Consider the following 26,569-nt stretch of genomic DNA (forward strand, 5'->3'; position numbering starts at 1 on the left):
GCGTCGCCATGTGGCCCCTGGGCGTACAGGTAGTCTGGGCTGGGATGATGAGAGGGCCCCTGGGCGTCGCCATGTGGCCCCTGGGCGTACAGGTAGTCTGGGCTGGGATGATGAGAGGGCCCCTGGGCGTCGCCATGTGGCCCCTGGTTGTACACATAGTCTGGACTGGGAGGCACAGGAGGAAGAGGAGGTGGGGCCACTGGCTCCTGGGGCTCTGCCTTAACAGACCAAAGAGGGAGAGGGAGAGAGCAGCATTGAAAACAGCAGATCTATAATGAATTGCATTTTTATAGCGCTTTTCCAAGTGCTCAAAGCGCATTACAATGGTTCATTCATTCATACATTGGGAGGTGAAGCGGCGAACAGTCGACACTTCCCACATTCACACTCCAACTCATTGGAGGCAATGTGGGGTTCAGTGTCTTGCCCAAGGACACTTCGACATGTAGACAGGAGGAGCCGGGATTCGAACCGCCGACCCAGGGATCATTGGACGACCTGCTCTACCTCCTGAGCCACAGCCGCCCACAATCTACACCTGTTGTAAGACTGTTCACATGCTCGGCACGAAAAAGGGGAGCTCTCCTCGATTCTCCCTCGATGGTTATTTTAGGAGGTCGCGGCCTACAAAGTTTGGAAAGCGGCGGTTTAGACAGATTGATGTTGTTGACCTGCTATTCGAGTCACGCTGTTCGTACCGCTTCGTCGGTTTCATTTCACTCTGCATTTCACCGTAGTTATGTGACCGCTCGCCCCGACGTTTGTTAGACTAAACAGGCCATGGCATTTATTCCATCACACACTTTGTAAGTCATTATGGATAAGAGTGCCTGCTTAAATGCCTAATTAATTGTAAATTGAGCTCATCAGGCCTCGCGTTAAAACGGTTCACACGCCAAAAGGCCTTGAGGTTTCAGACTAATCGATGTGTAAACTATTTTGATTTAGCAGAATGGTCGAGATGTAAATTGTTATGCCAGCTATACCCAGCAATCTGTGTTAACCCATTCTGGGCGGGAACGCCTTTTGGTGTTTTAAGCATTATGTTATACTTTAGCTATTGAAAAATGGCAGATCTACAAGCTCATAGCACGGCACCGAGTGCCGAGCTACGAGCTTGTAGGTCTGCCATTTTTGAAAAATAGTGAAAATGTGGCGCAAATCTTTGAATATATATTCGTTCAGAGACTTTTAACTCAAGTCTTTGCTTCTGGGTCGGCCGCCAATTACATAAATGATTTGGGGTCGTTGACATGAAATAGTTTGAGAACCACTGACATCGTTTTTTAGGAATTTTGAAGCCATTTTTTTTTATCGGCCTCAGGTCAAAATGGGTTAAGTATCCAAGGTGATGATGCTTTAGTTGGGAATCAGATCAGATGCAGAGTTGATTTGATCGATTGATTTTTTTCTTCACACAGTACTTCCAAATGCAAGCTTTGCATTTCTGCGTGTTGATTTTCATACCGGAGTGAATTGAACTAAATCGTGTAGCTTCCACAGAAATCTAGCAATCTGGCATGACTGATCAAATCGCAACGAGGCCGTGTAATAATAACCAGATATTAGTAGCGATTTCAAGGCCTTTTTGATCACATTTAAAGCCCTGCATGGACAGTTGCATTTCAGATATGCTCGACTTGTCCCTAATAAGCTTGTGTGTGGCCTTAGATCCTCAGACACAGATTGTTTAGAAAACTCGCGATCAGGCTTTTGCTGCCCGGGCGTCTGGAACAAAGGTTCCCATAACCACCGCTACGCAGACTACATTGCAGTATTATACTGCAATACGATCAGATACTTTTACTTCAAAAATGTCTTCAAAATGTTTCAGTTTTCTGAAAAACCTTATGTTTCTGTATCAGTGGTGCTCAATATTTCATGTCAAGGACCTCACAAATGATATGTAATATGCCTCCGCCCCCCCCATCTGAAAATATGTTGTTCCAGGGACCCCCCCATAAGCAAAGATTTGAGTTAAAATGTTCACTCTGTAATAATATAATTATATTCAAAGATTTGAGGCACATTTCCACGATTTTTCAAAAATAGCAGACCTACAAGTTCGTAGGGCGGCACTCGGTGCCGCGCTATGAGCTTGTAGATCTGCTATTGTTCAATAGCTAAAGTATAACAATGCTTTAAAACACCAAAAGGGGTTAACTTCCCACCCAAAATGGGTTAAGTCAATGGTTTCCAACCAGCGGTCCAGGGACCACCAGTGGTCCTTGGGGGGGTTTTCAGGTGGTCCCCAGCTAACCAAATGGACCCTTACAGACCTTTAACTCTTGAGAGTATAAAATGAAACCAAATGGACCCGGGAGGGTCGATTTGGATTCATTACTACTTACTAATCATTACTAATTACTTCATTTACAAGAAGTCTACACAATTAGAGAATGTAGAAGAATTGTTATTTTGATCAACGACGACAAAACATTCTTTAGTTTTGGGTCTGAGAGGCTAAATGTCATCAAATGGTGGTCCATATGTGGCTCAAACACCGAATACATAATGGACCTTGAAATGAAAACCACTGACTTAACCCCTGGAACCCCTTTTGGTGTTTTAACTCAGGGGTTCTCAACCCGTGGGTCGCGACCCCTCGGGGGGTCGCCAAATTATTTTGGGGGGTCCCCAAAATATTTTCAAAAAAAAAAAGATTTTTTTTTAAAATTTTATTTTCACGATTTTTCAAAAATAGCAGACCTACAAGTTCATAGCGCGCCACTCGGTGGCGCGCTATGAGCTTGTAGATCTGCTATTTTTCAATAGCTAAATTATAACAATGCTTAAAACATCAAAAGGGGTTCCCGCCCAAAATGGTTTAAGGTTATTGTAGCAGTCAATTTATATTGGGGGTCGGGAGGGGGCGGGGCGGGGGTCCCGAGACATTGCCAAAGCATTTCCGGGGGTCCCCGGCCAAAAACGTTGAGAACCCCTGGTTTAACTAAGCATTATGTTATACTTTAGCTATTGAAAAATAGCAGATCTACAAGCTTGTAGGTCTGCTATTTTTGAAAAATAATGAAAATGTGGCACAAATCTTTGAATATTCTTTCAGAAGACTTTTTATTTATTTTGATGTTAAGTGAAAAGATTGAGTACCTTTTCCACCACTGCATACCACCAGACATATGTGACTAAATTTGACTGAGGGACTGCCATTGGATTTTTTTGAATTTTCGTTTTTTCATGTCATGTGGAAGCAGGGAATCATAGCTTCAAAATGACATAATTGGTTGTTCAGTTTGAAACTCCAGTTTTGGAGATATGGCTTATAGAGTAATGTCTTGCAGAAAACAGAGAGTTGAGAAAACAGGCTTGAAAGGATCACTTCTGTGGACTCTAACATTACACCTAGCTACATGTTTAAGCATCTATTTCATATGTACATGTCGATTTCAGCTCTGACACTTATTTCAGACATGCTCTAGGATGTGAAGAGTCTGCCTGTGCTATTAACTCATTTTGAAAAAAAATGAAAAGCTGGTGAAAAGCTGGAATTTGCGCGATGGCAGTCTCTCAGTCAAATCTGGTCACATATGCCAAGTCTAATGTTATTGTGCAGTTCTGTCACTAAGGCCAACTAGAAAAACAGATGCTGCTAAATGTACTGTAGGTCAAGTACGTTTCTGAGAACAGCTATGAGTCTTAACCCATAGCTGTATTTTAACTACTTTAATCAGTATGAATAAAACAAAAAATATATATAAAAGTTCATAGTGTGTCACTTCGTGTAGCACTATGAGCTTGTAGATCTGCTATTAAAAAAAAAAAAAAAATCTTTGAATATATATAATATATTTTTTTAACAACTGAGCAACAAAACTGAGATGGGTGTGGTGGAAATCAAGCAAACAGCGTTTCCTTTCCTTTGATGACTGGTGTCAGGAAAAAGGCGTAGCTTCAAACGGCATCAAAGGTTTTCCTATTCCGCTAGGAGCTACAACGAAGGACCAACTTGAAGACAACTCTAAACGAGTGGATCTCAAAGTGGGGTCCAGGGAACCAAATGGACCTTTACTGATCCCAGGTTAGACAGCCTACAAAAGATGGTCTCTCTCATCCTCGTTCAAAAAGATAGCCTGATGAAAGAAAGTCGAATAGACTGAAACGTTGCCGTTCCCTTAATACACTTTTCCACTTCTACTCCACTGCATTTCAGATCCAACTAGAAAAAGTGCCCTTCTGGGCACAGGTCTCCACCAGGAGGATAGGACTGTGTGAGATGTTTGTCAAAATGTTTAGGAGTAATATAAACATGTTTGCCTTTGATGGCAATTGGATGATTTGAGGCATTTTGTTCCAAAAATGTGTTTAGCAAAAATCAACCTGTTGGTGGCGCTATAACAGACCAATGTGAAAAGGGTGGGATATATTCCTCAGCCTAGTAAGAAAATGTGTGAAAGATTTCACGTAAATTGCATGCTGCGTTCATGATTTGAGGCTTTTGTTCAAAACAGGACAAATATTGTACCTATACTAATATACTATATTTACTATACTATATACTACACTATATTTATTTGAACACTTTAGTTCCTACTTTGGGAACCTCAGACTTAAACCGCATTGTTTATTGTGCGTCACACCGCAGACACACAAGGCCACAATGTTTTCTGACACAGATCGGCTATTTTTTTGCTAAATGAATAAAATGATGTATTTGACTATGGACACCCATTTGAAAACAGTTTGTGCCAGGGAGCCCATAATAAGCAGAGATTTTAAATAGCTGATCTACAAGCTATACACACGCACCACCACCCAGATGGGGAAGGAGAGTGGAGGCTGAGATGAAAGTCTTTGTTTGGTCAACGTGATTGGAAGTACAGCTGACGCGCACGCACGCACGCGCACACACGCACACGCGCACACACACACACACACACACACAATAACTAATTAGTTATCCTGAAAACAACAATGAAAGGACTCACAATGTCTGTTTTAAGGTGTGTGTGTGTGTGTGTGTGTGTGTGCGTGTGAGAGCCGTGAGCGTCCCCAGGGTGTCATTAGCAGCTGCCTTAGATCTTTGTCACGATCATCACACACATCCTAGCTGTCTGTCAACCTGACCGCGTGTGTGTGTGTGTGTGTGTATGTGTGTGTGTGTGCCGTGCGTGCATGTGTAATTGGGAAATTTCCCTTGTCCTCACAAGAAAAATGTCTACTTTATGGTTAAAAGAGCTTTTTAAGAGTTAGTCTTAGAAATAGATTCAGGTTAGGTTTGGGCATTTAGTTCAATTTAGGAGTTTAAGAGTTAGTTATAGCTAGATCTATGTATACTTGGTTGCGTGTCCGTGTCGGTCACCAAAAATAGACGATCTACAAGCCCACATCTCGTCCCATCGCGACAGTTATTTCCGGCTTTCGGGTTAGGTTTAACAAAAAAAGAGGCAAAAGTGATGACATGAAATGACATTAATAAAACCATCCAAATCCAAAAATGTCAATATCCACATACAGTAGGTATAGCAATTTGAGTGTGTGCGTGTGTGTGTGTGTATTGTATTGTATTGCACTTTGGCAATGTAAACGTATGTTTTCTCATGCCAATAAAGCCCTTTGAATTGAATTGTGTGTGTGTGTGTGTGTGTGTGTAATACTGTATATTTCTAACGGTGTCTATTTACATGTTACTTCAGTGACAGCTCCGTGTCAGACGGTGACAACCTCAGTCTGTCCCTACTGAGTGACAGACGCCTGGGGGGCACGCACGCACGCACACCACACCACACCACACACACACACACACACACACACACACACACACACACACACACACATCCATGGAGGACACAGGAGGGGTCTACGTACAATAGGGTCTCTGAAGGAAGAGATTGGATGGGGGGGGGGGGGGGTATCTCTGGCGGAAAGTACATTCACTCTCTCTCGGATTTCTTGATTGAGGCCATGCAGCACCTGAGCACGACCTGTGGCTACTATGACAGACACATCTCGGTCGCTCGTTCTCATGTTCCGTTTCTTATAGGTTTTGTGCAGGCCACAATAATGTCATTTTGGTCATTTCATTGGTTAACCCATTTTGGGCGGGAACCCCTTTTGGTGTTAGCATTATGTTATGCTTTAGCTATTGAAAAATAGCAGATCTACAAGCTTGTAGGTCTGCTATTTTTGAAAAATCGTGAAAATGCGGCGCAAATCACTGAATATATATTTCAGAGGGGGCTTCTGGGGGGTCCCTGGAACTACATATTTTGAGATGGGGGGTCCGTGGCCCAATAGAGAGAATTCTGGGGGTCCTTGACATGAAAAAGGTTGAGCACCACTGACATAGAAACATGGGTTTTTCAGAAAAATGTTTTTTTAATCGACCTCAGTCCAAAATGGGTTAAGCAGATGCTAGGTCCATTGTTTACCTGCCATAATAGTTTCAATATGCAGAATGCTATTTAGTTGGTGTGTAGACAGATCAGATGCCAGGCTCAGTGTTTCCCTGGTATCCATTAGTACATATTGTTATTCAGATAGTGTATCGTTTACTTTAGACTGATGCTATATAGGTTCATTGTTGCTAGGGTGCATTATGTTTGGTCCGACGTACCGACAGTTTGACAGGCATTAGTCCCGACACCCTATACCCCAAAACCCTAACCCTCACAGCCAAGCCACGTACGGGTGAGTCTTAACCCGCCACGCATGTCGGGAGCCACGGGTGAGTCTTAACCCGCCACGCATGTCAGGAGCCACGGGTGAGTCTTAACCCGCCACACATGTCAGGAGCCACGGGTGAGTCTTAATCCATTTTGACCTGAGATCAGATTCTAAAAATGTCTTCTACATCCTGACAGTTTTCTGAAAAACCTATGTTTCTATGGCAGTCGTTCTTCGATTTTTCAAAAATAGCAGACCTACAAGCTGGTGGCGCGCTATGAGCTTGTAGATCTGCTATTTTTCAATAGCTAAAGCATAACATAATGCTAACACCAAAAGGGGTTCCCGCCCAAAATGGGTTAACCATTCCTGCATTCTCGAATTGTGTACACTTCAGATATTTAACCGTATTTTAACTCTTGAGAGCATAACGTGAAAACAAATGGACCCTTTTTACCCTCTCAAGAGTTAAAAAAAAAGATCAACAACACTGTGAGCTTAACTTAAGATGAAATATCATCTAAGTTCGACAGACTTTGAAGGCAAAAAAAAGAATAAAATGTTTAATGCCGGTACTTTTGTATTCTTAGCCAAGTAAAATGTATAACAGAGTAATTATATAGTGTTTTTGTGCTACTTTTACTGAACTATATAATCGGAGTATACTTTCTTTCACCATGGGGGAGCGTACAATAGATGGGACAGGGGGTCTTCTGCTCTGCCTAGGGTGGGGGGGCGGGGCGGGGGGCAGTGAACAGGGAGAGAGAGAGAGAGAGATGAGGAGGAGAAAGGGGTGAAAAGGTGTTAGAGGGGGACTGCGGGGGGCTCTCTTTCATGATGGGGACCCCACGGTGCACATCACAATGAGATGATATGCTGTTTAGGTCTGTGACACAACCCAGAGAGATAGGCCTGCCTTTCATAGCGTTTAGCCACAGGCACGGACGACTGACTGATATGCATTTGCGCACGCGCGCACACGCACACACACACACACACACACACACACACACACACACACACACACACACACACACAGCGTCGGATTGAACACGGATAAGAACAATGGGCGTGCATAGGTCTGAAAGGGTCCGTCACGGTCTCATGTGGTCAGGGTCTAATGGCAGACAGACAGCACACAGATGTCCGCTGTCACAATCTGTCCCCCGCGCACTTGACGTCTTTATTGGGGTCCCCCCCTTTCAGGGAATCTCAACTGTTTAACCGGAAGATAATACCTTTTTTTAAATACATGGGTGTGCATGTGTGTGCGCGCGCTTGTGTGTGTGTGCGCGCTTGTGTGTGTGTGTGTGTGTGTGTGTGTGTGTGTGTGTGTGTGTGTGTGTGTGTGTGTGTGCACGTGCTCTCTATGGAGAATAACATTGGGACATCCTAGAATTGTCTCATACAAGTATTCTGGTCCAAAAATAAACAAACTGTCTCAGCGATGTTGTCAGGGAGGTTAGCTCTGTACCGTTTACGAGTCAAACCGCCCGGGACCGTTTGTTTATTTATGGAACAGAGTTCTTATTTGACACAATATTAACACTTTCACTGCCCAGGGGTCATGCCCATCTATTTGTCATATCATACAATATTTAAGAATTTGTAGAATATTCTCTGTACATGGCATATATAAAAATGTACATCAAGATGTCGGCTATCATGAAAAAAATCACACCCGTGTGAACTGAGTGGTGTAAGGTCTTAGATAGCCTGTCTGACGTAATGAAATCATGTCTGACGTAATGAAATCACACCCGGGTGAACAGGGTGAACATAGCAACCATGCTCATTTTTTCTGCACAGACTAACAAAGCCAGTTGACGTAATGAAATCACACCCGGGTGAACAGGGTGAACATAGCAACCATGCTCATTTTTTCTGCACAACAAAGCCAGTTGTAGGAGTGGTTTACACCACTCAAAAATAACTGGGTGGATAGGATGTTCTGGTATGTAGTTTTGATCAATCAAATTCAGCTTGTTTTCAGTAAATAAAGCCTTCTCAGAAATAGAACTGGAGTTAGTCGATAAAAAAAAAAAAAAGTGAAACAAAGTGCGATAATTCTTTCTCTGGTAGGCCCACATAGCCATGGCATATCTCAAATGAAAGGTGAAGATGTCTAGTTTAGTTTACAAAATAAACCAAGCTTCTCAGATGTGCCCTTATGAAATGATTATCATTTGAATGGAGTATAGTTTCTCAACATACTACTGAATTTTGAGAGACCAACCTGTTTTCGACTGGCGATATTTCAAACATGATAGTTTATATACCAAAAGGCAGGTTACAATGTGTACTTTTGTCCAAAAAAAAAATGCGTTCATAGCTTCTACCATGTTTGAATTATAAGCTGTCGAAACCCCCTTCGTCCAACTAGAAACCTGGGAAACACAGTGAACAGAACAGACAGAACAATGCGGTTGACATTTGACGCTTACCATTTTATTTTTGCAACACCTCACATCAATCAAAATAACTTTTTTACTATGATAACATATATATATATACACCTGTGTGTATATGTATATATATATATATATATAGTTTTACATTGACATTTCACTCCATCCTTCATCACGGCTTCTTCTCACGGCTCTGACTGTAGCGACGTCCACCATGCTTGTCACCATCTATCTGTGAAGTGTAGGAAAATGTTACCACTAAAATATATATATATATAATGTTAGGTAGGGACTAGTGGAGAATAAATAGAACTAATCTAACTAAAAGAAATATCATTTTATGCTTGGTTGCATGCTGAAAATAGCAGATCTACAAGCTCACAAAGCGTCGCTGTGACGCGTTGCGAGCTTGTAGAATAGTTGATCGTTTGACTGACTGTACTGTTACTGCTATTTCTTTCTAATACAATATTCAATCAATAAAAACACATCACACATATGCTCACTCACTGTTTTTGTGAAAATATGTAGAACAGGTTCCCAAACCTTTTCATGTCAAGGACCCCCAAATTGACACTGAAGATAATATTTCTCCTCTCTCGTGTTATACAAGGCAAGGCTCTGAGCCTTGTTATACTCTGAGAGCAGACCCATAAGGGTCAATTTGGTCCCAAACTATAATTTATCATTTAGCTGGGGACCCCTTGGAACTCCCTCAAGGACCCCTGGGGGTCCCTGGACTTATAAGGCTCAGAGCCTTATAAGTCTTCTCCTATGGGGAGAAGCTCTGAGGCTCAGAGCCTTATAAGTCTTCTCCTATGGGGATCTATAGCATATCTTTTCAAACGGGGGTCCGTGGGCTAATTAGTGGGGGTCCAGGGACCCCCAGGGGTCCTTGAGGGAGTTCCAAGGGGTCCCCAGCTAAATGATAAATCGTCACCTTATTAAACTAATTGCCTAAGTCATTTTCTCAAGGTTTTCAGGAAACACAAAAAACTGTGCCAAATGTAGAATATATTATATTTCTTAATTATTTAAATTCCCAAAAATATGAAAAAATATGACTATTGACATACAAATAAAGGTGTATGTCAATCATGTAACATGTAAGGATAAAATGACTTAGGCCAATATCTGAACATGCCATTTTAACTTAGGCAATTATAAACCTTATTTAGGCCAAATTACTTCTGCAGTAAGTGACTTAGGCAAAATGTTTTTATTCCAATTATTTTTAATAGACCATGGTTTAGGGTCAGCCACAGAGTGTGTAAAATAATATCAGAGCACAAAGACATTTGATAGTGAATGGGAGTGAATGGGACTGAATGGGAGTGAATGGGAGGTACTGTTACTATGGGACTGATACTATGGGAGTGAATGGGAGTGAATGGGAGGGAATGGGACTGAATGGGACTGAATGGGAGGTAGTTACTATGGGAGTGAATGGGAGGGAATGGGAGTGAATGGGAGGTACTGTTACTATGGGACTGATACTATGGGAGTGAATGGGAGTGAATGGGAGGGAATGGGACGTAGTTACTATGGGAGTGAATTGGAGGTACTGTTACTATGGAACTGATACTATGGGAGTGAATTGGACGGAATGGGAGTGAATTGGACTGAATGGGAGTGAATGGGAGGTACTGTTACTATGGGAGTGAATGGGAGTGAATGGGACTGAATGGGAGTGAACGGGAGTGAACAGGACTGAATGGAACTGAATGGGAGTGAATGGGAGTGAATGGGAGTGAATGGGACTGAATGGGAGGTACTGTTACTATGGAACTGATACTATGGGAGTGAATGGGAGTGAATGGGATGAATGGGAGTGACAGTCCCATAGTAACAGTAGCTCCCATTCACTCCCATTCAGTCCCATTCAGTCCAGTTCACTCCCAATCACTCCCATAGTAACAGTACCCCCCATTCACTCCCATTCACTCCCATAGTATCAGTATCAGTGTTTAAAATAATATCAGAGCACAAAGACATTTGATACTGAATGGGAGTGAATGGGAGTGAATGGGACTGAATGGGACTGAATGGGAGGTACTGTTACTATGGGACTGATACTATGGGAGTGAATGGGAGTGAATGGGATGAATGGGAGTGACAGTCCCATAGTAACAGTACCTCCCATTCACCCCCACTCACTCCCATTCACTCCCATTCACTCCCTTTCACTCTGAATGGGAGTGAATGGGATGAATGGGAGTGACAGTCCCATAGTAACAGTACCCCCCATTCACTCCCATAGTATCAGTCCCATAGTAACAGTACCTCCCATTCACTCCCATAGTATCAGTCCCATAGTAACAGTACCTCCCATTCACTCCGATTCAGTCCCATTCACTCCCATTCACTCCCATAGTATCAGTCCCATAGTAACAGTACCTCCCATTCACTCCCATAGTATCAGTCCCATAGTAACAGTACCTCCCATTCACTCCCATAGTATCAGTCCCATAGTACAGTACCTCCCATTCACTCCCATAGTATCAGTCCCATAGTAACAGTACCTCCCATTCACTCCTATAGTATCAGTCCCATAGTAACAGTACCTCCCATTCACTCCCATTCACTCCCATAGTATCAGTCCCATAGTAACAGTACCTCCCATTCACTCCCATTCACTCCTATAGTATCAGTCCCATAGTAACAGTACCTCCCATTCACTCCCATAGTATCAGTCCCATAGTAACAGTACCTCCCATTCACTCCCATTCACTCCCAATCACTCCCATAGTAACAGTACCCCCCATTCACTCCCATTCACTCCCATAGTATCAGTATCAGTGTTTAAAATAATATCAGAGCACAAAGACATTTGATACTGAATGGGAGTGAATGGGAGTGAATGGGACTGAATGGGACTGAATGGGAGGTACTGTTACTATGGGACTGATACTATGGGAGTGAATGGGAGTGAATGGGATGAATGGGAGTGACAGTCCCATAGTAACAGTACCTCCCATTCACCCCCACTCACTCCCATTCACTCCCATTCACTCCCTTTCACTCTGAATGGGAGTGAATGGGATGAATGGGAGTGACAGTCCCATAGTAACAGTACCCCCCATTCACTCCCATAGTATCAGTCCCATAGTAACAGTACCTCCCATTCACTCCCATAGTATCAGTCCCATAGTAACAGTACCTCCCATTCACTCCGATTCAGTCCCATTCACTCCCATTCACTCCCATAGTATCAGTCCCATAGTAACAGTACCTCCCATTCACTCCCATAGTATCAGTCCCATAGTAACAGTACCTCCCATTCACTCCCATAGTATCAGTCCCATAGTACAGTACCTCCCATTCACTCCCATAGTATCAGTCCCATAGTAACAGTACCTCCCATTCACTCCTATAGTATCAGTCCCATAGTAACAGTACCTCCCATTCACTCCCATTCACTCCCATAGTATCAGTCCCATAGTAACAGTACCTCCCATTCACTCCCATTCACTCCTATAGTATCAGTCCCATAGTAACAGTACCTCCCATTCACTCCCATAGTATCAGTCCCATAGTAACAGTACCTCCCATTCACTCCCATTCACTCCCAATCACTCCCATAGTAACAGTACCCCCCATTCACTCCCATTCACTCCCATAGTATCAGTATCAGTGTTTAAAATAATATCAGAGCACAAAGACATTTGATACTGAATGGGAGTGAATGGGAGTGAATGGGACTGAATGGGACTGAATGGGAGGTACTGTTACTATGGGACTGATACTATGGGAGTGAATGGGAGTGAATGGGATGAATGGGAGTGACAGTCCCATAGTAACAGTACCTCCCATTCACCCCCACTCACTCCCATTCACTCCCATTCACTCCCTTTCACTCTGAATGGGAGTGAATGGGATGAATGGGAGTGACAGTCCCATAGTAACAGTACCCCCCATTCACTCCCATAGTATCAGTCCCATAGTAACAGTACCTCCCATTCACTCCCATAGTATCAGTCCCATAGTAACAGTACCTCCCATTCACTCCCATTCACTCCGATTCAGTCCCATTCACTCCCATTCACTCCCATAGTATCAGTCCCATAGTAACAGTACCTCCCATTCACTCCCATAGTATCAGTCCCATAGTACAGTACCTCCCATTCACTCCCATAGTATCAGTCCCATAGTAACAGTACCTCCCATTCACTCCTATAGTATCAGTCCCATAGTAACAGTACCTCCCATTCACTCCCATTCACTCCCATAGTATCAGTCCCATAGTAACAGTACCTCCCATTCACTCCCATAGTATCAGTCCCATAGTAACAGTACCTCCCATTCACTCCCATTCACTCCCATTCACTCCCATTCACTCCTATAGTATCAGTCCCATAGTAACAGTACCTCCCATTCACTCCCATAGTATCAGTCCCATAGTAACAGTACCTCCCATTCACTCCCATTCAGTCCCATTCACTCCCATAGTATCAGTCCCATAGTACAGTGCCTCCCATTCACTCCCATTCAGTCCCATTCATTCCCATTCACTCCCATTCATTCCCATTCAGTCCCATTCAGTCCAATTCACTCCCATTCAGTCCCATTCACTCCCATTCTATCAGTCCCATAGTAACAGTACCTCCCATTCACTCCCATTCAGTCCCATAGTAACAGTACCTCCCATTCACTCCCATTCACTCCCATTCAGTCCCATTATATCAGTCCCATAGTAACAGTAACTCCCATTCACTCCCATAGTATCAGTCCCATAGTACAGTACCTCCCATTCACTCCCATGCAGTCCCATTCACTCCCATTCTATCAGTCCCAAAGTAACAGTACCTCCCATTCACTCCCATTGAGTCCCATTCACTCCCATTTTGAAAGGTCTAAGTCACATTTTATTATGACTTAGGCAAAATAAAATGGCCTAAGTCTCACTCTTGACATAGGCCATTTTTTTAATAGGGTGTAACAGGAAGGCCTTTTACGTTAGGGCTTAGGCGATTTTACCAGAGGTGGCCAGCATCACCAGGAGTTGATTTAGGCCAAAAACTCATTTTCAGCAAAAAATGACTTAGGCCATTAGTTTAATAAGGTGACGAAATGATAGTTTGGGACCAAATGGACCCTTATGGGTCTGCTCTCAGAGTTACAGACCCATAAGGGTCCATTTGGTTCCTTGGGGGTCCCAATTTCGGGGCAATCTATCCCAATAGACCGGGGCACATTAGGCAACTTGGCGAGCGATCGCCGTGACAACTAAGGCTACAAATAAAATATAATAATAATAAAGTACATACATGTATCACATACCTGAACGAACTGGTAATTCTTCCGTTGGGGGGGGGGGTTATAATCCAACGTTGTGTTGGCGGGCAGATGGGTGGTTTTCCATCCTTTGTTTTTCTTTTTCTCCTTGATCAGGGCGATCGTACAATGTCCTTGTCTGTGTGGTGACTGCTCCGTCTGTAATAATACAGACGGCAGCTAAATCAGTTCCTCGATAGTGGAGAGGACAGCTCCACGATGTAACGTTACTCCTGTTGTTGTCAACAAACCTTGGGGGGAGGGCCGGGGGGGGGGGGGGGTAGGGGGGTTTTGTCTTTTGTTTTTCTTTTTTTCCAGGAGTCAGGAGTCACATCGACCGGCGCGATCACAGTCACACAACACCACAGAGTACCCCCCAGCCCCCCTCCCAAACAACAGGGGTGGGGTGGGGGCACTGGGTCCTTTTTTTTCCTTTTTTTTTACTCAAAGAAAGTCAGGTCTCACATTAACGGTGCGATCAAATTTCTCCCTCTCTCTCAACACCACAGAGTACCGCCGCTCCTCAACAGAGAACAACAGGGGTGGGGTGGGGGCACTGGGGGGGGGATTGGGGGCTGCTGGGTTGATCACGTGATATCTGGCCTTTCTCGTATGAACCAGGTGTCGGATCTAAACGGGGCTGGTGCGGAAGAGCGCCCTCTAGTGGAGCGCCTGTTGGGCAATCCTCAGTGACGCGCAAGAGTGAGACGTCATCGAAAAACTCCCTCCCCTGTTTAGCTGATGAAAACGAAAATCTTACGTTCATAACTCGCAATCTAAATCATCCCGTCTAATTATGAAAAGTGCTATGAGCTTGTAGATCTGCTATTTTCCAATAGCTAAAGTATAACATAATGCTTAGTTAAAACACCAAAAGGGGTTCCCGTCTAGAATGGGTTAAAATAAATTTGATGCCAATTTAGAACGGGGGGAAAAAAAGCGACCTAAATCAGACTTTGGTGTTCTATCTGATACTATTAACACAATTCCTGCCGCCATTAATTAATCCCTCGATTGCGTATTGCCATGGTTTAATCACGCGTGACACTTACTTTGAAGAGCCAAATATCCGTATCGCATTTTACTATGAAACCATTCCGTGTGTGTTGACGAAGCTGGTGCTCGTTCTCTCGGTCGGTGGTGGAAAAAGTGGACCGCGAGTATCACAGCGCCTGCTGCAGGCCGTTGAAAACGCTTGTCTGGGACAAAGCGACCCCTGCAATGTCGCTTCTGTGAGATAAAGCCGTCTGAAAACAGAGCCGGCAATGTTAGTGGATGCGCACGCATTTTCAAAATGGCCGCGCCCATTGTGTCAGAAGCATAACAAAGCTAACGGACGGTAGATTTCGATACGATCGTATTAAAACATGCATTAATGAATACATCGCTGTTAAAACGGCTTTTCCGTTTGTGGCAGGCCACAAGATTCTACGTGTTAAAATTCCTATGTTCCCGGCAGGCCTCGTGTTAAATAATAAACCACGTTGGATCCACAGAAACAGACTTTATTTTTTCCCCATTTACCGAAAAGTTATGTTTCTTTTTAGGCTACACAAAATATACTGTATTTATTTGATGTATTTATTTGACTGTATGGATGTGCATATATAATGCAGCCATATAGTAAGCTGCATCATATGCAACTACATTAAGTGTATAATTGAGGTACCACAATAGCACATTCCAGGAATAAATCAGTTTGTGTGTCCACATTAACCATGGTATGAAATGCATTCCTATATGACCTACATACAGTAGCTGCCTGTCGCATGAAGGTACATTCATGAATAGTGAATAGTCGGTGCTTATGTAACTCTTCAAAAACGTGTGACACAACAGCCCGGGGAAAGTGTGTCAATTCATTGAGCGACACTGAAAATACGAGTTCTCCCGGCAAAACGTGCTTTCTGCTCTGAGATCGAGAGACGGGGAGACCCGATCACAATCATGACGACCACGTAGTGGCAGCATGATTTTGATTTGGGTTTTTGTCGCATTTTTGTCATCTGAAACATTTTTGTTTTAAATAAAATAGTTTAACCACAAAAAATACAACTATAACTATAACGATATCACTTGTCAAAAAGAACATAATCGAAAAGCTAACCGTTGGATCTGCGGATCTGTTCACCCCCCCCCCCCCCCCCCCCTCCCTCCCCCTCCCCTCGCAACAGAATATAAATTAAGGTGGAGGGTAGCTGGCCTAGCAGCGTTTATCATCCCCATATGAAATATGTATTACCTGCATTATGTGTGTGTGTGTGTGTGTGCGTCTCTCTGTGTGTGTGTGTGTGTGTGTGTGTGTGTGTGTGTGTGTGTGTGTGTGTGTGTGTGTGTGGAAAAATAGAGTGAAAGAAGGAATTAAACGGAGGCCAGCCGAGAGAGAGAGAGAGAGAGAGAGAGAGAGAGAGAGAGAGAGAGAGAGAGAGAGAGAAGGTGAGATTAACATACATATTATTTAAACAGGAGGGGAAAAGCAAGACAGCCATTGAAAATCCAGTCGACACACCAGAGCAGAGAGAAGGCATGCGAGGAAAGGGTTGGCAGTATGTCACTTTATTCAGGAGAGGACAGCACAGAAAGAACCCCAGTACAAGCAAGGCTTCAAAACATTAAATAAGAAACGACAATAAAGGATAGATTAGAAGCAAGCCAAAACAACGTCCATTCGGAATACAGAAGAGGAGAAGAAAGATCTATGAAGTTGTTGTTGTACAGACAGTGCATGTTCTCACCGAAAGAAAAGTGATAAGAAAGTGTGACTAAATTTGACTGAGGGACTGCCATTGGATTTTTTTGAATTTTCGTTTTTTCATATCATATGCTCATAGCTTCAAATAGAGATATTGGTTGTTCAGTTTGACCCACCAGTTTTGGAGATATGGCTTATAGAGTAATGTCTTGCAGAAAACAACAAGTTGAGAAAACAGGCTTGAAAGGTTCACTTCTGTGGTCTCTAACATTACACCTAGCTACATGTGTGGGCATTTATTTCATATTTACATGTCGATTTCAGCTCTGACACTTATTTCAGACATGCTCTAGTATGTGAAGAGTCTGCCTGTGCTATTAACTCATTTAAAAAAAAAAAAAGGTTTTCTCCTCTGGTGAAAAACTGGAATTTGCGCGATGGCAGTCTCTCAGTCAAATCTGGTCACAAGTGATAAGAAAATACATACAGTAGAAGAGGTGCAATGTGAATGTGTGCAAAAAGCTCAAACTAACTTTAGTGGGTTGAAAAGGAAAACACGAACAGATATTAATTCAGACAGGTACAACGGTGAGGATTTGAAGAGCTACTGTGGCTAATGTCAACATTATGTGCTAAAAGGTTAGTTTTTGCCAAAGGAAAAAAAACAACAAAAGGTTTCAGGTACTTAGAAATGCTTCAACAGATACAATAATTCTAAAGGGAAAACGGCCGATCAACATGCTCACAGTGCTCGAATACTGTCCGAACACTGGCGCGCAAATACGTATGAATCAGTCTTCATGGTGTTTGCATATATTAGTTGAGCCGCGTGCATGTGTCGCTCTTACGCAAGCGTGCACTGGAATACAAACCGACAGAAATAGGGAAGGGACAATAATCTTTAAATTTGTGGTGAAATAGTCCGACATACACTGGACCAGAGTTGGCTCAGTACTTGGACCATTTTCTTTTTGTTTGTTTGTTTTCAGTCTGCACCAAATCTCTTTGTCCAAAAATAGCCGATCTCTGCGATTTTTTGGCTAATGTTCCCCCCAGAATAATGGATACCGGGGGTTCAAGTGGTTAACAAAAGTGCAATTTTAAAGGTTTTAACATTATTTTGATTAGCGGTATATAATTGTCGTCAATCGCAATTAATTTTGGCCACAGTAATCGGGGACACGAAACTCGCACGCCGTCCCGTTCGTAGCGTTAGAGTCCGTCTGAGAACCTGAGGCGGTGGCACCTGGTCAGCGCCTGATTGTGAGCGAAGTTATGCGTCTGAGCGTATGTGCGCGTGTCCGCGTGCGTGTCCGCGCACGCGTCTGTGTTTCTATTGGTGTGGCTGCGCGCGGGTATCCTGCTGAGCGAGTGTGTGTCGGCGTACGTGCGCGTGTCCGCGTACACGTGCAAGTTTCTATTGGCTTGGTGGCTGCGCGTGGGTATCCTGCTGAGCAAGAGCGTGTCTGCGCACGTGTGCGCGTCCGCGCGCGTGTCCGCGTACACGTGCGCCTCCGCGTACACGTGCGCGTTTCTATTGCCGTGGTGGCCGCGTGTGGGTATCCTGCTGTGCGCGTGCGTGTCTGCGTGTGTGCGCGTGTCCGCGTGCACGTGTGTATTTCTATGCACATGCGCATCGCCGTACATCTGCCCCGCCATCGCCCGGATGTCCTCAGCGTAACTGGGACTCCGAGCGCCGTGGTCTCGCGGGAGCCGCCTGCGATGCACGTGCGCGTTGTCCAGCGGAGGGTCGCCACCGGCGCGCACGTTGTCCAGCGTTCGGCTGCGAGTGTGGCGCCTCGCCCCGTTCGGGGTACCGGCACCGTCGCCGTTTAAACGCATGTCGCCCAGCGTCAGACTGTGGGACATGTCGGGACCCCGTCCGTCCCCTTCCCTACCCCGCCTGTACCCTTCTTCTACCCCGCGGTGGACCTCGGCCCGGGTGCTATTGCCCACGCGCCCTTGCGTGTGGCCACGGGCACGGCGGCCGCCGCTGCGTAGCCTCTCTCCCGGGTGGTTCGAATCCCCCGGGCGGTTCGAATCCCCCGGGAGCTTCGGGTCCCCCGGACGGTTCGAGCCGTGGTAGGTGCACCGGGCGCCACCACCCCGTGGCTGCGGGAGGCGGGGCTCGGAGGCCCTCCGTCGCAGCGTGGGGAGCAGCGAGGACGAGCGGCGCGGCAGAGGAGGCTGGGGGAACGGTCCGTCGTCGTCGTCCGTTCGTACCTGGGGTGTGGCGGCCGGGGGCGGCCCCTGGAGGTTGGGCTGGTAGGAGGAGGACGACTCAGTTGGTTCTGGAGTGGCCACGGCGGGGCCCGGCTGAGGAGACACACCACATGATAGGAAATGATAAAACAACTGTTGAAAAATGTCAGTCGTTCTTCGATTTTTCAAAAATAGCAGATCTACAAGCTCGTAGTGCGCCACACGGTGGCGCGCTATGAGCTTGTAGATCTGCTATTTTTCAATAGCTAAAGCATAACATAATGCTAACACCAAAAGGGGTTCCCGCCCAGAATGGGTTAAGCTTTACAACAAAAAGCCAACTATTAGGGGACTAACTATATGTAAATTTGAACATCAATGCCTGCCAGTCACAATGTGGGACAGCGTCTCAATTTGTGGGACACCTGAAAAGTCTTGGAAACGAGGGACTGTCCCAAAGGGGGACACCTGGTCACAGAGGCATACCTGTGTTCCCGAGCGCAGCAGCATCAGCTGGATGGTGCCGCGGGCGTTGCCCTCCGAGGACATGGAACGCCGCAGCGTCTCCATGGCGGCGTGGTTGGAGCGTCCCAGCAGCGCCTCGCCGTTCACCGCCGTCAGCTGGTCGTTGACGCGCAGGCGCCCGTCCTGACGAGGACGGGACGGAGAGACGGGGGTACATGCAGAGAGAGGAGGAAAAGAAAAGAGACGATAAGCATTTAGCAGAGAGATTTTACCTGGTCCGATGCCCCGATCCTGATTTTGGAAATGGTTCTCAAACGATTTAACCCATTCTGGGCGGGAACCCCTTTTGGTGTTAGCATGTTATGTTATGCTTTAGCTATTGAAAAATAGCAGATCTACAAGCTCATAGGAGCTTACAAGCTTGTAGGTCTGCTATTTTTGAAAAATCGAAGAACGACTGACATAGAAACATAGCTTTTTCAGAAAACTGTCAGGATGTAGAAGACATTTTTTTAATCTGATCTCAGGTCAAAATGGGTTAATTTCAACGACCACCAGACCTGTGGACACACTCAAGAGTTACAGGCCCGTAAGGGGCACGCACGCCTTGTATATGAAGTTGTCCTGTTGTACTCTGTAGTAATCCACTAATTCTCTCTGTCCCTGGGGCCACTTGGCGTTGGTTATACGTTACTGCGTGTCAGGGTTTCGACCTTCGTGCCTGCGGTATTTCTGGGTCGACCGTGATCGTTGTCGTGAACGACGCTGGGAGAGATCGGCCTTCCAAACTTTGACAGGGAAGCAGCTGCTTTCACGGCTACAATGGGTTGCGAGAGAGCCATCAAACTTCTCTGCCGGCTCTCCCCACAGGAGGGGTTCATGGTCACATATATAGGGTGTCTTGACGTGTAGAGGGTTTGATGATGTCAGGCTGACATAACATGATGGACTTGACAACCATTATATGGAGATCTAAGGGTCTCCATGATGTCACGAGGTGCGATACCATATGTGACCAGATTTGACTGAGAGACTGCCATCGGGCAAATTACAGCTTTTCACCAGAGGAGAAAAACTTTTTATTTTTTTCAAAATGAGTTAATAGCACAGGCAGACTCTTCACATACTAGAGCATGTCTGTAATAAGTGTCAGAGCTGAAATAGACATGTAAATATGAAATAAATGCCCAAACATGTAGCTAGGTGTAATGTTAGAGACCACAGAAGTGATCCTTTCAAGCCTGTTTTCTCAACTCGCTGTTTTCTGCAAGACATTACTCTATAAGCCATATCTCCAAAACTGGTGGGTCAAACTGAACAACCAACATGTCAATGTGAAGCTATGATTCCCTGCTTTCATATGACATGAAAAAACGAAAATTCAAAAAAAATCCAATGGCAGTCCCTCAGTCAGATTTAGTCACATATATATTGTAAAAAAAGGTGCAGTAGGAGTTTAGTGGAACTTAGTATAAAAAAGGCCCTGAGGTAGGAGAGCGTCCTCAGAAAACCCAGACGTAGTCGTGTCTACAACTTCATATTTGCAATGATTTTAATGCCATTGATTTTATTTAGAATGGTAAATATTGGACGACCTCCGTCCCTACAGTCACAGGACGCTGCGAGGAGACACGGCGGCTCGCGCACAAAACCCCCCTTCGCACCGTTTGAAACGCAACGTGAAGATTGAGAACGACAGAGAAGACCGTTAATGACAAATTCCTGCCAGAGGAAATAACAGCACGCTAATCGTTTTTTAAGACTGCTCTAAGCTAACGCCTGTGTGTGTGCGTGCGTGTGTGTGTGTGTGTTGGGCTAGTCTGTGCACGGGTCTCTCGCCGATAAATATACATATATTTTTGCATATTGTCATAATGTGATGATGTGTCAAACTAAAAAGGCCAAGGCCCCGGGGTGCTCTGAAAATAAATACAGAAGTAAGTCCAGATCTCATGGCCGCCGGGAGGGGCAGCTAATTGGTTTTTTGGGGCAAACTGTTTGTTTGAGCTAATGTCTGAGTTTATGGGAGCTAGTTGTAGCTGTCGACTGCACTTGTATTCTATATATAAAACGGGTTTTTAGTTCAAACTGTCCTCGGTGTCCTGTCATTAGGCGTTACGGTCAACAGCTCCCTCTCTTTCACTTATATAACGAGAGACTATTATCTCACCGTTGCCACACTGCGATATAAGAGGCTGTGACCGTAGAATGACTTCCTTGAAGTGACAGAGCTTTGCTTTATTGTTAACTCATTTTGTTATGCTTTAGCTATTGAAAAATAGCAGATCTACAAGCTCATAGCGCGCCACCGAGTGGCGCGCTATGAGCTAGTAGGTCTGCTATTTTTGAAAAATCGAAGAACGACCGACATAGAAACATAGCTTTTTCAGAAAACTGTCAGGATGTAGAAGACATTTTTAGAATCTGATCTCAGGTCAAAATGGGTTAAACATCTGCATTACTACATAATTAGAGAATGTAGAAGAATTGTTATTTTGATCGTTTGCCTGTTCTATATCTATAGCTACCTAGCACATCAATATAGCATGAAATCGTGGCCAAAATCTTATCCAACAGCAACATTTGCCAAGTGTTAAGTTAAATCTATAGGCTAAATCTCATCAAATGGTGATCCGTGGCTCAAACGCAAGAATACATAATGGACCATGATATGCAAAAACGTTGAAAACCACTGCTGTAAGAAGACATACTGAAGACGAGAAATGTGACAGACTGCAATCTGTAGGGTTATTGGAGAGCCGACGTCCATCTTGTTGCATAACCCATTCTGACCTGAGATCAGATTCTAAAAATGTCTTCTACATCCTGACAGTTTTCTGAAAAAGCTATGTTTCTATGTCAGTCGTTCTTCAATTTTTCAAAAATAGCAGACCTACAAGCTCGTAGCGCGCCACTCGGTGGCGCGCTATGAGCTTGTAGATCTGCTATTTTTCAATAGCTAACACCAAAAGGGGTTCCCGCCCAAAATGGGATAAACGCCACTTGAACTTGGCTTTCATTAGGGGCCTGTGTAGCGTACAGTAAGACTGCAGGCTTCCTCGCATGTGCGGTTAACTCAATTATGTTTACTGCCCATCGGAGGCGGCGTTCGCAGTCCGTCATCGCAGCACATACCATTAACGAGGCTAATCGAGAAACCATAAACACATGACGACAAACAGCAACAACAACGGCCCGCCTCGGCTGAAACCGCAACGCGGCCGGAGAACAGAGTTCACCGAGGGCGAGAGATATCTGGAGCCATGCCAGTAATGGAGAGAGAGAGAGAGAGAGAGAGAGAGAAGCTGTGGTTATGTTTCGAAGGCGAGAGAGATATAGTATTGTGTGCATGAATACATAGAGCCACTAATGGAGGGAGCATGAATGGACAACGTTAAATCACTTCTAAGTGTTTTTAGAGAGCAGCCTCTTTTAGACGCTGACCACAGAATGCTGGAGAGAGAGAGAGAGAGAGAGAGAGAGAGAGAGAGAGAGAGAGAGAGAGAGAGAGAGAGAGAGAGAGAGAGAGAGAGAGAGAAAGGAGAGAGAGAGAGAGAGATAGAGAGAGAGAGAGAGAAAGGAGAGAGAGAGAGAGAAAGGAGAGAGAGAGAGAGAGAGAGAGAGAGAGAGAGAGAGAGAGAGAGAGAGAAAGGAGAGAGAGAGAGAAAGGAGAGAGAGAGAGAGAGAGAGAGAGAAAGGAGAGAGAGAGAGAGAGAGAGAGAGAGAGAGAGAGTATACAATTTATTGTAGAAGCCTTATTTCCTTTCCTTTACACACTCTCCCTCATGTGCATGCACGCACACGCATGCACACACACACACACACACACATTAAAGGTCACATCAGTGTGTGGCGCCACGATCAGTCCAGTTCATTAAGGTCAGCGGTGACCTCTGACCCTGGCTCATTAACTCAGCCCCTTCTGAGCTGACCTACAGCACAGATATATTACACTGTGTCTCTCTCACACACACACACACACACACACACACACACACACACACACACACACACACACACACACACACACACACACACACACACACACACACACACACACACACACACACACACACACACACACACACACACACACACACACACACACACACACACACACACACATTCAATGCACTTAACACTTTGATTGCTACAGGATCTCGGCAGGCCTATTTTGATGTTGCTACCGTTTAACATTGCACAAAGGCCTTGTTCGGGGGCCCACAGCAAAATGTTCTCTTATAGCGAGAATCACACGCATACATCAAAAGAAAGCTGAACTTGTCCACTTCAATATAAAAAATACATTTTGATTTTACCATGTTCCATTCTGGAGATATTGACCTTTTTGCAACGCCTGGAAGTGGTTATCTTGAACAGCGAGCAGAGTTATGGATGGTTTAAAGTCAGAGACATTGACAGGCAGATATAAAATTGAACCCAATAAATATCCTATACATCCTATACACCGAATGAAAGCCCTGAATGTGTACTTTTACGAGGAAAAGAGTAAACATTGATCCCATGTACAGTTAGACAGTAATTGGTTATTGAATGCAGCTTGTGCCCACCAGATAACTTCAGAGAAGACATGGACGTGAACTCCTCAATATTCACAAAATAAGGCCTATAGCGACATATAAATACTATATACCGTATGAAACAGAAGACTCTCTGCTTTCATAAGAAAAAAACTTCTACTGTAGTAATAATAAAAATCACACCCATGTGAAGTGAGTGGTGCAACTCTGTCCCATATTCTGTTCTCTGCTTATTCAATACAGCTCGCTATATACGGACTGAGGCAGAAAGTCATGTAAACCGGTGCAACTGTTCTCTACAGTTGCGCGGTGCAACTGTAGAGAACAGTTGCACCGCTCACTTCACAGGGGTGTGATTTTTATTATTACAGTAGAAGTTTACAGACCAAACTGTAAATAAAAGGTTTACATGACTTTCTGTCTCAGTCCGTATATAGCGAGCTGTAGTGAATAAGTACAGAACAGTTGCACCGCTCACTTCACATGGGTGTGATTTTTATTATTACAGTAGAAATTTACAGACCAAACTGTAAATAAAAGGTTTACATGACTTTCTGCCTCAGTCCGTATATAGCGAGCTGTATTGAATAAGCAGAGAACAGAATATGGGACAGAGTTGCACCACTCACTTCACATGTGTGTGATTTTTATTATTACTACAGTAGAAGTTTTTTTCTTATGAAAGCAGAGAGTCTTCTGTTTCATACGGTATATAGTATTTATATGTCGCTATAGGCCTTATTTTGTGAATATTGAGTTCGGGTCCATGTCTTCTCTGCAGTTATATCTGGTGGGCGCAATGTGCATCCAGTAACCAATTTATGAGAAACTGTACATGGGATCAATGTTTACTATTTTCCTCGTAAAAGTACACATTCAGGGCTTTCATTCGGTGTATAGGATGTATAGCATATTTATTGTGTTTATTGTTATCTGCCTGTCAATGTCTGACTATAAACCTTCATAACTCTGCTTTCTTTAGATGAGGCTGATGATGATGATTGCCTCCATAGATATATATAAACATCTATGATTGCCTCGCCTCGCCTAATCTATCTCACTGCTTTCATTGTCTTGATCGCAGTAACATTTTTTTTGGGGGGGGGGGTCATGGGCACATTGGGCAGCAAAAGTCTTGATCCGTACGGCTATAAAAAGTCCCATTCCACCGTTCGGTTCAGAACTATAGTATAACGGTGAGACGCGTTGTCATCATCAGCTGATTTTGTTTTTCAAGCTAGTATAGGGGAACATGCCTGGACATGCAGCTTTATTGGGGGCGATGGAGAAAAAAAAAAGCTTCACCGGGAGTGTCCAGAGAGGTGCTAAGCCCGGCTGTGCTGTCGACGACAAGGAAAAAATGACTTCCACAGATCACAACAGTGACAACACCACGGTTTAGGACGCGGAAAAGTTCGTTATACATTACACCCGGGTCGATTACGTCCCCGACGCGTTCATTGCGGTCTTATCACTACAATTATAATGAATAAAAAAGCGTTACAATCACACGTCCGAGCGATCTCCGAATCTGACGGCTCTGCATGGCGATACGTGATCCCCCAGCGGTAGACTGTCTGTTGTCATGGCGGCCCCTCTCGATACTGTAGTTCGTTTGTTAGTTCGTAGTATTGTAGGCTCGGGGATCGTTTGGTCGCTACAGTATGAAGAAGGAAACATGCATCTGTCCATGTGTGTTGCAGACGTTATGCAATGCCGATCTGGTGCAGATCATGTGTTTAGGCAGCGTAACAGCGTTCCGTTCATCATGTTTTTTTCCGAGACAGAGCCCCCATCTCGCAAGGCCCTCCTCCTGCAGGAGAAACAGGAGGGGAGGGGGGAATAGAGTATTATAGTGTTGGGTAAAAGCCAATAGGTGGAGGAAAGCCTGGTGAGGCGAGGTTAGGTGAAATTTGATTCTTTTCACACACCGACTAGATCGGCATGGGCGCATCCATTTTACACTGGCTTCTACACGTAAAGCGGCCCGCCCTCCTGTTTTCAGGAGGGGAGGGTTTTTTTTTTTTTTTCTGATCACGTGAGCGGGACTAAGCAGCAATGACAGGGGGATGGTTCTTCATTGTCCGGGTGGGTAAAAAGATGAATGAAAGTATGCTATAAAAAAGTGATTAGAACGTATGGATACGTGGTTCGCACCGGACGTTTGATTAATTGATAACGTATTGATACGCGATTAGCGTTCGCTGTGTTAACCTAAATGTCAAGTCTTCCCATGTAGCCAACGTGTGTCTTTCGATGCAGCTAAAGCCTAAAGCGATATTCACAGTCTGGATTTTCGGTGGTTAGGTGACCACCGAACTACAACATGACGTCACGAGCCGCGGTGAAGAGCAGACCACCGCCAC

General features: G+C 44.6%; 1 protein-coding gene across 3 annotated transcripts in view; it reads right to left on the reverse strand.

Moving 5' to 3' along the window:
• LOC306916973 (partitioning defective 3 homolog B-like) overlaps window positions 1–26,569 on the reverse strand; it is a 308,458-nt gene that overhangs the window by 168,256 nt on the left and 113,633 nt on the right. For all 3 annotated transcript variants that reach the window (XM_079495073.1, XM_079495074.1, XM_079495072.1), the window contains exons 13-15: window positions 19,684–19,845; window positions 19,219–19,311; window positions 1–218 (exon numbers count right to left, since the gene is read on the reverse strand). The exon at window positions 1–218 is cut by the window's left edge. In XM_079495073.1, the coding sequence (XP_079351199.1) occupies window positions 1–218; window positions 19,219–19,311; window positions 19,684–19,845 (473 nt within the window). The remainder of the gene's footprint in view (window positions 219–19,218; window positions 19,312–19,683; window positions 19,846–26,569) is intronic.

The sequence above is a fragment of the Electrona antarctica genome, assembly GCF_951216825.1.
Source record: "Electrona antarctica genome assembly, chromosome: 24".
NCBI classification, from domain to species: domain Eukaryota; kingdom Metazoa; phylum Chordata; class Actinopteri; order Myctophiformes; family Myctophidae; genus Electrona; species Electrona antarctica.